We start from the raw sequence: 16,465 nt of genomic DNA on the forward strand, positions 1-16,465 counted from the left end.
CCCCCCATGCTAAGTCTGTCCTATCAAATAGACAAAAAAACAAAATGATTTGAAAAAATTCTAATAATTTTGTAAACTAGCTTCAAATAAGTTATTATTAAAATTCTACATTTTCAAAATCGACTAATTTCTTGCAATTTTGGTGCAATTTTGGTGCAATTGGTGCAATTTTTTTTCCTACCAAGCTGCTCATTGCCTTTTTTCCCAAAGTTTTTGGAAAAATTGCACCAATTTGGGGTTCAAGGATTTAAATATTTGTTAAAAGTGTCTGAAAAGCAGCAGCAGAAAAGTTGTTGTCACTCAAGGTTTCAAAGGGATAAAGAAGTGAAGACCGATTAAACAACTGTTCTCCCTCCCATAAAGACTTCTGCGGCGATGTTCTCACAAGGTTGTACTGAATTCAGCTGTCAATGTGCCTTTCTTCTCTCTTTTCTGTACTTCCTTTTTTTCCCTTTACAACTCATCATTTTAAACTGCCTAGATAAAAATAAAAGTCCTTCTTGAAAAAAAAAAAAAAAATAGACCCACACTATCACACTTCCTCCTAATAGCCCAGAGGGAATTTATCTTATCACTGCTGGGCAGAAACTAAAGCTCTGCATATTTATAACTGAATGTATTTCTGTGCGTTTGCTGTTCCATTGTATCTTTGTGATGACCAATTTTAGACCTCGAGAGGCAGAGCAGATGTCTTTCTGGTCGTCACTTCTTCAGGGGCCTTCTTCAGTGTTATTCTCCATGTCACCCATCAATTTGGAATAATGCACTAAGGGCAAGATTTGGACTGTAGTAAGTCACTCGAGACAAGTGGAGCCCCGTGGACAAAAGAAGCATAACAGCACCTTTAACTGACTTAACACTTCAAACTGGGGTCAGTGATCTGAGATGAGATGGATAAGGTTGACAGGGCAGAACCCACAGAAGCTCCAGGTGCAATGTCGGACCGTCATAATGTGTCTAGAAACCCCGTTTGACATTTTTCCAAAACCAACAACTCAGCAAGCAGTCCCACTTTAGCAGCAATTGGCCAGGTGTGCAATAGTGATGCAACTATTCAGGTTTGAAACTCTCTCTCAAGCTCTCTTTTCTTCATAAAAAATATGCCAGTCATTTTTCATGTTTACCACTTAGTGCAATGCCTTCCAGGTGAAACGGTCCAATAGTGTGTGTCATTATCCATGTTTGCGTGATTCATTGCATCTCCCCACCTCTGCATGATGACACGCTTTTCACACCTCCTTCGAGCATGTCCATTCTGAACAGCTATTAACACTCATACCAAATAACAAACTTTTGTACCGACAAGTTTGTTTGAAGCATTCTCTATAGGGCTAAAAGTGTAGATGTGTACTGAAATTCAGTGAAATAAGTAGAGAATGTCTCTGCAGCACAGACTCCCTGTCAAACCACAAGAGGCAATCAAGGCATAGCTTTTCTCATTGATTAATGTTCAAATGCTAAGATTAGGATTAATGCCTTAGGCACCGAGGAATGTGTTGTCAGTGAGTATGTTTACATGCAGGAAATAGTCCGGAAACCCACTAAGCTTTTACATGTTTAATGACAATGTTTATTCTACTAACACTCCATTTTATTTTATTACTCTGATATTTGTTATATTACTTACTATTCTATTTTATTTTTTATTATTTTATTTTATTTTAATTTCTATTTCATTATTGTTTTATTTCTTTATTTGTTTGTTATTTCTAAATTAATTAATTGATGTATTTCAGTTTATTTCTAATCTGTTATTATTATTACAGTTATTATTGTTATTGTCATTGTTCATTTCATTTTCTTTGTCTGTGGAAGTATGTTACTGTGTGAGATGATGTATATTTGCATATTTGTGTAAATTTTTTTTGGATGCGCAGTTGAAACTTCAAAAAAAAAATTCTAAAAAAATCCACTAACACTTCAGTTTACATGCAGCTGTGTATACTCAGATTAATGTGCCCTAATATACTGCTTATTGCAACAAAATGGAGAAGTAGAACAGCTGGAGCCAGTTGTCATTTTGCTTCTTTGCATCAAAGCAGGATTTTTTAACGTTTCAGTGGCAGACTTCTTGATCTCTCTTTACTTCCTTCACCTTCTTGAAAAGGTCAGTGCTGCGATATTTGCGCATATCCAAAAATCTTTTGATATCTAAATCTTTCATAAAGTTAAAAAGCAGGTGTGTTTCTTCTTTTGACCAGAATTGTGTGATTTTCTTTTGCATGCATCTATACATACCAGTGTTGGCGAGTTGGTTTGTGTACAACGTATCCATGACAATGCATGGAGCCAACGTAAGCACACAAGTGGCCGTCTGTCGCAAACTGCAGTAAAAACCTCAGGTTAAACTTATATTATGAATTGGCTGTATACATGCCCAAATAATGCTCCTAAAACCCAAATAATACAAGCATATCCCACATATCTTATTTGGAAAATTTTGGAATACAGTGTAATTTGTAATATTTAAATGGAATATGCTGTTTATATAACCCACATCAAATTGCAAATATTGTCATAATCGGAATAATGGGCAATACTGGTGTGCATGGAACCGTAGCCAATGCCATTCCCCACAAATGTAGTACAAGTGTGTGTTTGTGTGTGTGTACCCTCCAAAATGTAGTCTTAACAAAATATATGCTGAAGCTTAAAGAAAAAAACAATGTGAGCAACGTAATCACCGATAGAAACAGATTTTAGTCGACCTAAATCTCCTCACAGCTAATCCCTTTCCTCTCCTCTCCTCTCCTGTTTAAAAGCCGTTTTGTCTTCAAGGCTTTGCTTCCGGGGAGTTTTTTGATAACCTCTCTCCATGAGCAGATGGTTGCCTAAAGGCCGTTCATGAAGCCCTTGAGCAAGTCTCTTATTCTCAGCGGTTGTAAGACAACCTGCACGAGTCATTTCAACGACTGTAATGTATCCATCTGCATGTATTAGCATGTTTGCAAGCTTGCTTTTTCTACATGTGTTAGTGTCTCACCACCATGCCCAGTTTGGTCTTTTCCAAGTAAATTAAGTTTTTATAGCAGGATGCCAGCTGCTTCCATTACCCAGCAACCCAGGAATGCAGTAAAGCATATGTGCCTGTGGTAAACGCCCTGTGTCGTTTAGGTTGGTAAGCAAACCAACAACTTAACATTAGCTGATGCACATGAGCACAAAGATGGTGTCTGCTGCCTCCGAGCCACACGTTTAACACTGATGGTTTTAAAACCCCAGAAGAGGAATTATCTGTCCTTATTCTGCCTGACTGTGAAGCCCTCTAAGAGATTTTCAGAAAGGTGACCTGATGACAGAAAATGACTTTGATTGATGCCTCAGATCTCAGCTGTGTCACACCTCTCCTTTCCTCTCTTCCTTAGCTTATAATGCTCCATTTTTGCAAGAGTGTGCCCGAGTGTGTTGACTGAAGTCAAACTGAAATTTGAAATGTGATCTATAATGATACTGCAACTATTGATCAAACTGCTCTTGACATATTTGTGGGAACAGGTGTTTTCATGGTAACTGACATTTTAAAGCCGGTGCTTTTAACAAGAAGCCCTGAGGCTGATTGCCAACTGCGCAACTGCTGAAGGGCCCATATTGAAGGGCCCATTTTGATATTTAATTGATTAATGCTCCTGTCTTATCTGCTTGGTTTAAAGAAAGGCCTTTTGTCAAATTCCTAAATATAAAAAGTATGATCCTAGTTTTTTAGTTCAGTTTAGTTTAGTTTTTCATTTCTTGCTAGCCTCTTTTAAAGTCCTTATGCTGCTTGTTTCATGATTTTGAGGCGTATTTGGGCTGCTGTAATGCTGTAATTCTACTTTGAATTAAGTACTCCATCTCTATACATAATATACTTCACCTTAGTTTTTTAAAGTTCATTATTAAATTATAAATTCAAAATGGACTAAAACTTTAAAGGTGAACTGTAAAATGACTTTGGGTCATGCCTGCTGTATAGCGTCACAATTAAGTTCAACATCTTTTGATCCGCTAGCATAAAGTTATTAACAAAGCTATAAAAAAAATGTAATTTGGGATTCAGAATCGTAGGAGAAAAGATCATGGTTGTTATGTGAACTGACATTTTCCTTGCTCTCTGCAAATCATAATAACAGCAATAACTTTAATGTGGATTATTACTGCACAAAAAAAATACAATTCTTTTAGGTCATCTCAGTTTTGACCACATAAGTACAAAAGTCAAAACAAACACAAAGTATACTGATTTCTTAGTTTTCTCTAGAAAAGAGATGCAAAGTAGCTGATTTTGTAAAAATTGTAAAAAGAAAATATGTTAAAAAGAAAAACAGGCATTGCAGAAATCAAGAGACACATCTATGTCAATTAAAAAAAATTGGAATGGAAAGCAACGTGCAGCTGAATAATACCATAATATAATGTATATGGATGGATGTAAAGATGTTCGCATCTCAGGGCGGGGGAGTGAGGAGTCAGTGCCAGTGGAGGTCCTGGGCCTTGCTGTTAAAGCCAACTGCAGTTTCTGGAAGAAACTGTTCCTGTAGTGTGAGGTTTTGGTCCTGATGAATGGTAGTCTCCTGTCGGAGGTGAGTGTTTTAAAGATAAATAACATATATTAAAAACAAATAAATGGCATGAGCTGTCAAAGCTAAGCACAAAGAGGTGGAGGTGATGCAGTAGTTCTCTCTGCAGAGTAGATTGACAGGACTGTGGGAGTTGTGTGAAAATTTGCAGCTAAAGTGTGAGGACGCCATCATGTTTTTAAAAGCTTTTTCCAACTTTCAACAATCAGACACACAACTCAGGAGGAAACCGTTGTGATTAGTGGGAAGTGATTTTTTTTATGATGTTCGGGTTCAGAGGATTGATGCGTCTCAACTCAGACTGACTGACCTGCACTTGACACTTGAGGATTACTGATGAAATGGGAATATTAAATGAGTGTCATGGTTGATCTGCATAGTGAGTGTGTGCAGCTTCCACTCCAGGGTTTTATTCTTCTATTCCTCTACTTGTTCTCTTAGATTTGTGATAAAGCCAAAAAAAAGGCTCAAAATATCCCAAAAGGGGATGTGGGAAAAGACGTAAGGTGGTACATAAACTGCTATTTCCAATAGTACGGTTGCCAGTCTCTCTGTTACACACACACACACACAAGCACACATCCACACGCATACATGTGCGCACTCACACAGACACACACACAAACACACACACACACACACACGCCCAGCCAGTGCCAATGAAAGATTCATGGAGGAGTGATGATTAAGGCGTCTCCTCTTCTGCTCCACTTACCCTGGTGGACAAATTCTGCCCCCCAACCCACACATACACCCACGCGCTCATCTACACACACACACACACGCACATGCACACACACACACACACACACACACACACACACACACACACACACACACACACATTCAAACCCAGGACCTGTTACGAAGAACGAGAGCACTGATGCACACAGCTGTGGGGCACTTACTCACCCTTAACCTTTCCAGGCATCGGTGCACACACACACACACACACACACACATCCACACACACAAACACACAGTCTGCCAAGAGACTGATGCTGCAGACTGCTTTCTAGGCTGTCTGGCAGACCCAGGGTGTGTTTGTGCAAGTATCTTTAAATGTGTGTGTGTTTGTAAAAAGATCTTTATTTTTATTCTCCACTGTGGGAGCATCCCCTTAAGAATAGATAACAAAATGTTGAAGGTGAGCAATTTCCTAGACTCCTGTTCCAGATTTTTGTTTTTTGAAAATTAGGGCACAGTTTCAGGTTGGGCGTGTCCTGATCAGGGTTTTTGACTTAAGGCAGTTATTATTTTCAGCAGTCAACATGTTTTTAATACCGTGTAATTTGCCTTTGATTACCCTTTAAAGCACTTAATATATAAAAGGTATTATTATTATTATTATTGTTATTATTATTATCATCACTGAGTTTTTATATTGCACTTCTGGCCAGCAGACATGTCCTGTAAGCTAATACATAAGCCCACGATGCAGCACACGATGAGACTAAAAATATGAATATGTAATAAAAGTTTTGTTTGAAACACTCTTTATCATGTACAGTTCATTTACTCAAGCACTGAATTGTATTTTAAGTCACTTACTTGTACTTCATTTGGCTGTGTAAATTTTCTGCTACTTCATACTTCTATTACACTTATTTATTTTACAGCAATATACTTGTTACTAGTGACATGTCAAAATGAGGCTTTACATATAAAATGTAAGTTTATGAAATATGATGCATAGTTATAGAAAAATCACCCAATAGTATTTTACCTCCCAAACTTATGTACTTTTACGTCAGTAACATTTTGACAGCATGACCTCATCTTATAATGGAGTATTTTTATCCTGTGGTATTGCTACTTTTACTTTGGTAAAATGTCACAGTACTTCATCCACCATTTCCTGCAATTGTTTACAGTTGCATAACATCTGGTGCTTAAAAAAGAGACAAAAAGCTGAAAAACAAACCTGCTTGCCATTTTATAGATCAGGTGTGCTGTATTTACTGTACAGAGTGCTTTTCTTGTTGGTAACTACTGTACATATAAAAGGATTCCAATAAATGATTAATGCAGTGGGGTGAGAGGCACTCAAATCCTTTCCTTGAACAAAAGTAGCGTAACTACATTGGAAAAACACTCCAGTCCTGCATTTAAACTGTAATTAAGTAAAATTAAATAACTATTATCAGACAATATAATATATATCCGTTGTGTAAGTGCTCATAATGAATAGTGGTTTCTTACAAAGTGGTGGTTGATGGATTGATGGAGTTCATTGTTAAACTGTGATAATCTGTCATATCATGTACAGTATGATACATTATATCAGATGGATATATGCAATATTCAGTCACCTGTGTGCAGATCCAGTATCCAGTTCTCCATCTCCATATAGTGCAAATTTTAGGTAGTGTGATGCTTTGAGCTCAAGATTAATGTGAGAATGTTAAATAAGGGTGCCACTAAAATGTTTACCTTGTTTGTTTACCGTCATAGTTGAGAATGTTTGCATGCTAACATCTGCCAGTTATTGCTTAACACAACGTACATCTTAGGGCTCATTTTTGCTCAATGTTAGATGTGTATGGAGACGGGCAGAGCATTTTAACGGTACTCTGTGTTCATTTCATCCTTATATGTGCATCTTTAAAACACTGCCTGCATTAAAAGGTACATTATTACAATGTTATCCACTGTTGCCATGTTTGTTGTTATCTGAATCTTTTGACTCTGCCCTCTGGTGCCATCCTTTGGCCTCATCTGTGCCAACATAAAGGACAGCCCGTTCTCATTCCAAAGTCGTCAAATACCACTGCTTTCACAGTGCTTTTTGCGTAAGATCCCAATGCCAACGCCCACCTTTTATGTCCACATGATATGATCAGATCATGGGAGCAGCAGGAAGAATAGCTGGAGTAATGTGCAGATGCAGACGTCTACTGCAAAGCGGCAATTTGTGAGGACTTGGGATGAGAAGGCGTTGTTAAGGACGCATGGAAGTATGAGGACAATGACATTTACAATGTTTGGAATACATTTTTGCACGTAAGGAGCATAGAATTATGCCTTTATAGTGATTCCAGTGGCATTAGTTTTGCAAGGATTTAGTCATAAATAATTTGACACCTTAACATTTTGACCTGATGATAAGGCAGCAAATTTAAAAAAATCCCATTCTCAGGACAGTAAGAGGGGACATGAATGTCTGAAAAAACAAAATCATGGCAATTGATCCAAAAATTGTTGGGACATTTCTCTCAAAACAAATAGCAATCTTTTTCTCCATGAAAAGCCAGGAGATCATAAAAGCCTGGAAACTGTGGATGTCTGTAAAGAATGTCATGGCGATCTATACAGTAGTTTTTGAGATTTTTCAGTATGGATCAAAGAGGTGGAGCAACTGCCCTTGCTATAGAGTCATGCAGGTGTTAAAAAAAACTATACAACTGCATTTTCATTTACTTAGCCTTGTTGGTGAGGCTAATTTGATGGTGAATCTACATGTTAAAGAGATGACATACGCAGTGATTAAATTATGTAATTCGGTTAGATTAAACAATTAACCTAATTAACTCTGACTGTGTGTCTTCCCCTACCTTGCAGGTGAACATCTGGGAATGTGTCCTCAGGGTCCAACATGTTGTACCAGCACCATGGAGGAGAACCTGGGCAGTCTGAGCGCACAAGAGACTGAGGGACTGATCAGAGAGGCTGGCAGGTCGCTGCAGTCTTCCTTCAACGCTCTCCACAGGAGCTTCGACTGTAAGTAGGGTGTGTCTTTGTGTGTGTGTGTTTGCAGGATAGATGCTCATTACTGACTGAGCTCAACACCAAGGCTTCAGCAACAGGCCCAGAGGAGTGTGACATTAGTATGTTGTATATTTGTGAATTTGTGTTTGGTACAAGCTCTGACTGTGCTCAGCGCTCAATAATGCAGCTTCGCGTGTGCGAGGGAGGATGTGTTTGTGTCCTGTGCGTCAAGGGGACCCCTGACTGGGTGTTATAATGAGAGCAGAGTCAGCCAGACACAATGAAACGTGATAAGCCGATCCCCTGATCTCGAAGGGGCACACACACACACACACACACACACACATACACACACAAACAGAGGGGTGTCCCCCAGGGCAGTGGCTGGTTCAACTAATGAGCAGTTGACCCACTGAGGAGCCAAGGCTGCAGATCACTGCACATCAGAGAAAGAAAGGGATGGAGGGAGGAGGAAAAGAAGGAAAGACTGAGAACTGCCTCTGCTAACAACAGGGGGATAGACAAATGCGGCAAGTGAGAAATGTGTCATTATGAAGGTAAAAACAGTCAAAATGAAAAATGAAAAAAGATGAAATATGGAGCAGGAGGAGGAGTTGTCAGAGGAGGAGGAGGACAGTATTATTAGTCTCAAGGCAGCAGGCCACCTCAGTAGCAGTAATGTGGCCGCCCATCTGGTTGTGGTTAAAGCAGGCTGGCACTGGTCCACAGCCTTTGAAGCACGAGGGAAAAGCCCAGACCCATATACTGCAGAGACAACGAGCTGACTCTCTTATTCTTTCAGTTTGACCTCTGTATCGCTTTGCATCCATCTGGCTCCAAAAACATTTCAAAGGACCCTTTAAAAATCTTTATAAAGTGGGCAGAAATTTAAAAAAGTGCACCCAAAGCCATTGTCTATTTATATGCTTGGCCTAATTCATTCTTCAAAGGTATTTCAATTGTGATTTATTGAATATTTTTTAATAAAATAAAATGACATTTAAAGCTGCATTAATCAGTATTTCTCAGCAAACAATGGATCAGATGACTCTGTGTAATAGGTTACTCATAGTGACAAACCCACAGAGGATTATCACCCGAATGTGCAGATCCCTTCAGCTGTAAAGAGCGCTTTAAGTTTGAGTTTTATGACCATTCTCTCTTTGCTTTTATTAGAGATGTTAACAGAGGAAACGGGCAGCTATATTCAGCATAAAAAAACTTTGATAACCCCCAGAAAGCTACCTACTCATCACCAAACAGCTCATAAACAAAAGTTAGCAGCTTGTGAATGTAGTGGAGCATTTAGCAGCTAAATAGCTGACATTTTTCTCAGGAGATAGCGACAACAAAAACAGAATGAAAAAAGAGATTGATTATTGGACTTTCATTAGTCAGGTGGACAGAAACACAACTCCAATTAAAAGCTAATGTTTCTGTTTGTCTGCAGATGTGTAAAAAGGGAACTATTCAGCCGCACGTTAGCCATATGAACTTTGCAAAGCAATATGTAATTTCTGTTGTTTTCTCCCTCTTTTCTATTACTTTTCTGCTTTTCATCTCCTCTCCTTCTATCTTTCCTTTGTCTATTGTCCTTCCTTTGTCTTTTCTTCACCTCCAGCTTATTTCATTGAGCTGCATGGTCGCTCCGAGCGCTCCCTCCAGGAGGCGCTGTCTCCACTCGGCCCCCTGTACTCCCAGAACACTCGACTTTACGCAGACCTCTACACAGACCTGCGACAGTACTACCGGGGCTCGGCTCTCAACCTGGATGAGACCTTGTCTGAGTTCTGGTCCCGCCTCCTGGAGCGCACCTTTAAAATCTCCGCCCCAACAGATGTGAGTCAAGAAGTTCAACTACAAGACTTTATGCCACAAATTGAATGAGAGACTGCTAAAAAGATGCCATAGTTGAAACCATAGCACTGGTCTGATTACTGAGATGAGAGGGGAGATACGAGGTCATAATGTGTCAGTCTCAGTTATATTTTTGATGTTTAATAATGCCAAAGTTACAGTCATGTTAATAATACTGAAAGTTATTTGGATGGTATTACTTTACTGTAAACAAGTTGATCTTACATTTAAAAAAAACTAGTGTAATCGGCTTAGATACTTTTTGGGTTTACTCTAAGTTAGATCAACTTGTCAGATTTTACAGTGTTGAGATCGACACGATTGAAGGATTTTGTGAACTAGTACTCCTGATCCATTCAGCTGTTGGTTGAACTGCATCTCTTCAGTTCCTGGCTCATAAAGAGAACAAACATTTGCAAAGAGTCTATTTTTAGATAAATCACCTGCACTGTTTGGCTTCTGTTATTACCCTTAAATGCATAACCAGAGCTGATTTCTGTTCTACGAATGTCGAGAAAAAAGCATTTTAAAATCCCTCACAAATGACATGCTTCTCTGAGGTGTCTGAGAAGATTAAGAAGCTGATCATGTAATCACAATGTCTTGGACTTGCATCTGGCGTGGGATCACTGTTGCTGTCTTTTGCTGTCTTTTATGCTCTTCTTCCATTTACTGTAAGCTCTTTACTGCATGCTGTCTTATGAAGGAACAAATGTCCATAAGATCACTAATAATAACAAACTTCTTTTTTCTTATTTCGCCCCTGTCACCTTTGTCTGGTAGGTCAACCTGTCAGAGGACTACCTTGAATGTGTAGCTAAGCAACAGGAGACGCTCCGGCCATTTGGAGATGTCCCACGGGACATGAAGGCGAAGCTGATACGGGCTTTTGTCACAGCCAGGTCGTTTGACCAGGGGCTGATAATCAGCGGAGAGGTGGTCAGGAAGGTCTCACAGGTGAGTGTGTGTGTGTGTGTGTGTGTGTGTGTGTGTGTGTGTGTGTGTGTGTGTGTGTGTGTGTGTGTGTGTGTGTGTTTATGAGATGTAACAGGAGAGACACAATGAGTCAGACAGAGAGAGACAGGATGAGTTGTTGGTGTGAGAGAAACTGAGTTCAAGAGTCAGTGTTTATGTCTTAGAGATAATCGTGTGTGTGTGTGTGTGTGTGTGTGTGTGTGTGTGTGTGTGTGTGACTGTGACTGTGACTGTGAGACTGAGGCCTGCTGGGCTGCGTCCCAGGAAAGCAGATATGATGGATGTTTGGTCGGCACACCCTAACTGTCAGAGAAAAAGTCTCCACCCTAAAAAATGAAAAACACAAAGATCATCAAAAATTAAGCGTCAGACGTTGCCATCAGAACAAAGCTCTCAGTTGGACAGATGACAACAGTGTTGTCAAATTATGGGTGTGATGATGTTTTTTCAGCACTTGATGCAATTTTTTCCCCCTAAAGCTCGGAGACGCAGTGTTGTCTGATGTGACTTTGCACTTGTTTTTTTTCTGCATGTACTGTTATAAAAAAGTCTATTGTTAATGCTTGACGTAACTTTTATGGTCACAACAACATTCGTACACCCTTTTTTCCTCATTCATGCCTTGTAAGCCAGGTTTATTGTATAAACTTCATCCCTATTTTGCAATTTAAAGGACCATACCTGTGATTTTTTTTTCATGTTCTAACCTGTTTTCTATAACTCACATCACAGCTCATTATGTTGAAAAATATTCTGCTGAAATTTGTGTATTTTTCCATACAGTTTCAGGCATGAACTAGCTTCTATTCAGCAGTCTATCACAGTGAACATCATGTCTGCATTCATTTTTGTCAAAGCTACATTATCGTTCTGCGTGCAAACTATTCCCATCAGCACTTAAACCACATTACCACACAACGATAATGTAACGTTGACACAAATTAATGCAGAGTTGATGCTGACAGTGATGGATTATATACAACTCGAGCAGCTTTCAAAAGTCAGCGGACTGATTTTTGTAATGCATGATGCAGCAGTTGGAAAATGCATCCAGATATCTTGCACTATGCAATTTTTTAAAAAAGTTAATAGTTTAAATCTTAAAAATATAATGTTGTGGTCCCTTAACTACCTGTGCTCATCTGTGCGTGGCAGTGGTAAAATAACTCCTCTGTGGAATCGGACACCTTTTACGACTTGAGTACAGGAGAAGCTGACGGTGTAACAGAAACCTTGTTCTGTATAAAGACAGACAAGAGGGGCCATCATGGCTTTCTTGTTCAGGTGTTGTTCTCTATACTGTTGCAACACCGCCCTCTACTGTTTTTATACTACATGGCCTTTAAGGAGCAAGCTCCCTATTGTGAGGAAAACAGACAGGTATATATAAAACAGGTTTCATTTTTTTCTTTTTTTTTGACATTTTATTGATTTGGTTTTCTTCACAAAAGCTATGAGACAGTCAACTTCATTTAGGTAATTTTACAGAGTAAACCATTTTCCATTTCTTTTAACAGATACCAGTTTTAACAAGCAACAACATAAAAACAAAAAACAAGAAAAATAAGAAAAAAAATAAAGAAAAACAAAACAAACAAACAAAAAAAAAATTCAACATGGGGTGTTGAGAATTTGAGATAAATGAATAGAAGTAAAAACAGGGTTGAATCATATTCAAACAAAAGACGGGATAAATATAATAAAACAGCTTTCAGCTTCCCTTGTAGCTCACAGGACAGAATTTAGACACCTAGAGTGTACTAATTTACAAATTTATGAAAACTTTATTGTCCACAAATGTGGGAATTTGCCTTCAGTTTCATCCTATAACACATAAAAGACACAAAATAGATGTAAGACATGCCCTAAAAACAAAAAACATAAAATTAAAAAAAAGGACAGCAATGCATTTCATGTTAAAAGTATAAAATAGGTCTCAGCGAAACACATTCGAGCAGATCTAATGACAAAGAAAATCATTCTCAGTCACACATTTATAATTGCAAACTCAGTGTTTGGGAAATAAGGGAGGTTACCTCTGCTGAGATAAGGTGTACTGGAACAAGGAACAATTGTCTCTTCTTCCCAGCAACAGCGAGTTTCCTCACACACAAATTAAACTTCCAAGGACAGTTGGTCAGATGATTAGCACAAGTTCAAGTGAGTTAACTTCAGGACAAATCAAAAGTTAATATAAGATTATTTAGGTAAATACATATGGTAAATACAAGGTGATCAAAGTGAATATATAAGGTAAAGGACAATTTTCCCGCTGGCCATACTATGGCAATCACTTATTTGCAAAACTAGTATCAATATCAGTAAGAGCACACATTTACATGTTGCATGATGCAAACACTTCATGATGTGACCACTAAAAATTAGCATTAGCTGTTTTTATATATGTTTTTACTGTATATATTTATATAGAGTCTATGGTAAGGAAGAATATAGAAGCTAAACTGCCAATTCGCAAGGCAAATTTTGAAGTATCCCACAACAGTTCAATCAAAGGTGAGAGGAAGAAAGTGGACTAAACTTTTGTGATATTATCCCTTTGAAACCTGGAGTAACACTTTTAACATCATTTTCAGGTAATTTTCTTTCTTCCTTTTTTATTCTTTTTTTTTTTTTTTTAATAATTTCTTGCTAATTTTAAGGTCATTTCTTTTTTGTTGCTCATTGCCTTTTTTTCCATGCTTTTGAAAGAAATCAAGCCAATTTGTTTAAAATGGTTAAATGTTCGTCTTTCACAACTGGCCTAACTGTCCTGTCTAACCTCTGCAGGTTCATTTGAGTCCAGAGTGCATGAAGGCCCTGATGAAGCTGGTCTACTGCCCCCACTGTCGCGGCATGGCCTCAGTTAAACCCTGCTCCAACTACTGTTCCAACGTGATGAAGGGCTGCCTGGCGAACCAAGCTGACCTGGACCCCGAGTGGCAGAACCTTATAGGTGAGATTCACTCATTAAAGTAAGACACTGTCGATAAAGCTGGGGATAATCCGGATTTTCCCAGAAGGCAGAGTGGATACCTGGGACAGACGTTGGGACTCAGGCAAGAGCTGCTCGTATGAACAGATTCATTCTCATGTGGCACACAGGAATGATGAGAATTTGTGGCACGTACCAGTGCACCCATACTAGGTTACAGTCGGTCTTAATCCACAGTGGAAACATTAACATTTGACTGGAAAGCATAACTTAATTTGAATGACTTAATAGTTTGACCCTTTGAAACCTGAGCAAACAGGCCTAACTTGTTTCAAGAACATAGGTAAATGTTGTGTTCATCATGTCTTCCCCTGTTCTGTAGTGTACCGCACCACTAAATTAAAAAAAAGAAAGAAAAAGGCATTGAGCAGCTTTATAAATAATACCCCAAAATTAGCATGAAATTAGTCAAAATTACAAGAAAATTTCCTGAAAATAAGCACACAAAAAAGTTTTTAAAAAAATAAATAAAAATAAAAAACAAAACAAAGAAAGGACCTTAAAAATAATTTGAATAATTACTTTTTTGGACATTTTTCTAGAAATTTACTCTCTCTCTCTTGTTCAGGTTATTTTTTTGTCATCTTTTACTAGTTTTTTGCAATTTGTAAGACATGCCTTGCCAAGTTGCTTGATTTCAAAAGAAATCAAACCAATTTGCTCAGGGTTTAAAGATCTCAGATGCTTGTGAAAGGCATCTGAATGCGGCACAAGAAAACTGAAACTGATCCAGGTTTCAAAGAGTATATATATATATATATATATATATATATATATATATATATATATATATATATATATATATATATATATATATATATATATATATTTGTAGTGACTTTGTAGCAAATCAAGTTTTGTTGAATTTATTAAAAAATCCTTGTTTCCATTCAGACACCATGATCCAGGTGGCCTCTAGCTTCAGCACGGAGCCCAGTCTCGATGTGGTTCTCTCCTCCATCCCTGTTCGGATCTTTGAGGCTGTTCGCTACCTGCAGGAAAACATTGATGCATTCACTGCAAAAGTAAGCTTTCTCACTTTGTCTCATCACTCACTACATCTCCCCGGGAGCATTTTATCTCCAGTTAGATGCCACCTGAAGTCTGCAATCATGCACCTTCAGAGTTATATGTCAAACCGTTCACCTCTTTATGAGATTGTCCCCTGGTCAAATATCATTTATAAAAATGCAAAATCAAAATTATTATCCTCAAGGAGTGCTTACCTTGAGGATACTTGATATAAAGCTCAACAATATGTTTCAACAGCAACTGGCTCTACCTCTCACCATGACATTTTATTGGCTTTATAGATGCATCCTTCAAATAAGGCTTGGCAGCGTTATAAAATTGCAGTGCTCCCATAATTTAACTGATGAATATATCAATGTCCGTTTATTGGACAAGCAGTGAGTGCAGTTACCAACAGTCTTGGCCTTGCTTTCAATGCCAAGCTGCTCCATACTTACACTTCCATAAGTGAAATTTATTTTGAAGTATGTGTAGTATTTCTATTAATATAATATCAGTGCTATGCTCTTGAACACATAGGCCATGTTCTAAAAAATTAATCTGGCCAGGAAACCCGTATGGGGTAACCAGGAGCCTGATCATCCTCCCAGTTTAAACACGTGTCTCTGGCGACATCTAGTGGATTTGTTTAGTTCTCACAAAATGTTGCAATATACACAAAACAGAGATTTCTGAAGTTGTTTGATTTTACATGTTAGACTTCATAAGTTGACACTTTCTAGTACATGTTAGTGCTGATGTATGTCTATGTATGTGTGTGGGCTTTTTTTTACGTGTAGGTGTACCAGACATGTGGAACTCCAGGTGAACCAGGAACAGGAAGTCCCACCATCAATGAGCAGAGAAAGAAGAGCGGCTCCCTGACTGCATCAGAGTACAAACCCTCTCCAACCGCGGGGCTCAGACTGGAGATGCAGGTGTGTGTGCATATAAATCTATACTGTAAGTTTAGGTACGTCTTAATCTTTGGATGGGTAAAGATCATTTTGAAGGCATGGGAAACAAAGAAGAGCGGACATGTGGATTTGAAAAATAAAGCCAACACAGTTTTTGTTATTGTTATTTTCATGTGGTTTTACATGAATGACTTTAGTGTGCTGCGAGATTTGTATTTGATGTTCATGGTAAAGATGAAATGTTTTAAAAGCGGGGACATGGTTATTTTAGAATGAGCTGTAGCATTGATATTTTTTTGTCTATGAAAAGATGTATTTTTCAGAGAGAACAAATTAATTCCTTAACAATGTTTGCGCAACGTATTTTTGTAAGTGAAGACTACATCTCAGGTTGTTAATTTAGATGTTGCCATGGTGGTAGGTCTCATTTCAACATTTCGGGGGCTGTG

At 38.3% G+C, this 16,465-nt stretch overlaps 1 protein-coding gene across 1 annotated transcript in view; it reads left to right on the top strand.

Annotated features, from left to right (window-relative positions):
* gpc1a (glypican 1a) overlaps positions 1-16,465 on the top strand; it is a 47,174-nt gene that overhangs the window by 23,807 nt on the left and 6,902 nt on the right. Inside the window, exons 2-7 of the mRNA XM_042484008.2 lie at positions 8,118-8,276; positions 9,886-10,103; positions 10,905-11,078; positions 13,884-14,049; positions 14,983-15,113; positions 15,900-16,037. Of these exons, the coding sequence (XP_042339942.2) occupies positions 8,118-8,276; positions 9,886-10,103; positions 10,905-11,078; positions 13,884-14,049; positions 14,983-15,113; positions 15,900-16,037 (986 nt within the window). The remainder of the gene's footprint in view (positions 1-8,117; positions 8,277-9,885; positions 10,104-10,904; positions 11,079-13,883; positions 14,050-14,982; positions 15,114-15,899; positions 16,038-16,465) is intronic.

This window comes from Plectropomus leopardus, chromosome 5, assembly GCF_026936395.1.
Source record: "Plectropomus leopardus strain MGB_pleo_1.0 chromosome 5, ASM2693639v1, whole genome shotgun sequence".
In the NCBI taxonomy this organism is placed as follows: Eukaryota; Metazoa; Chordata; class Actinopteri; order Perciformes; family Serranidae; genus Plectropomus; species Plectropomus leopardus.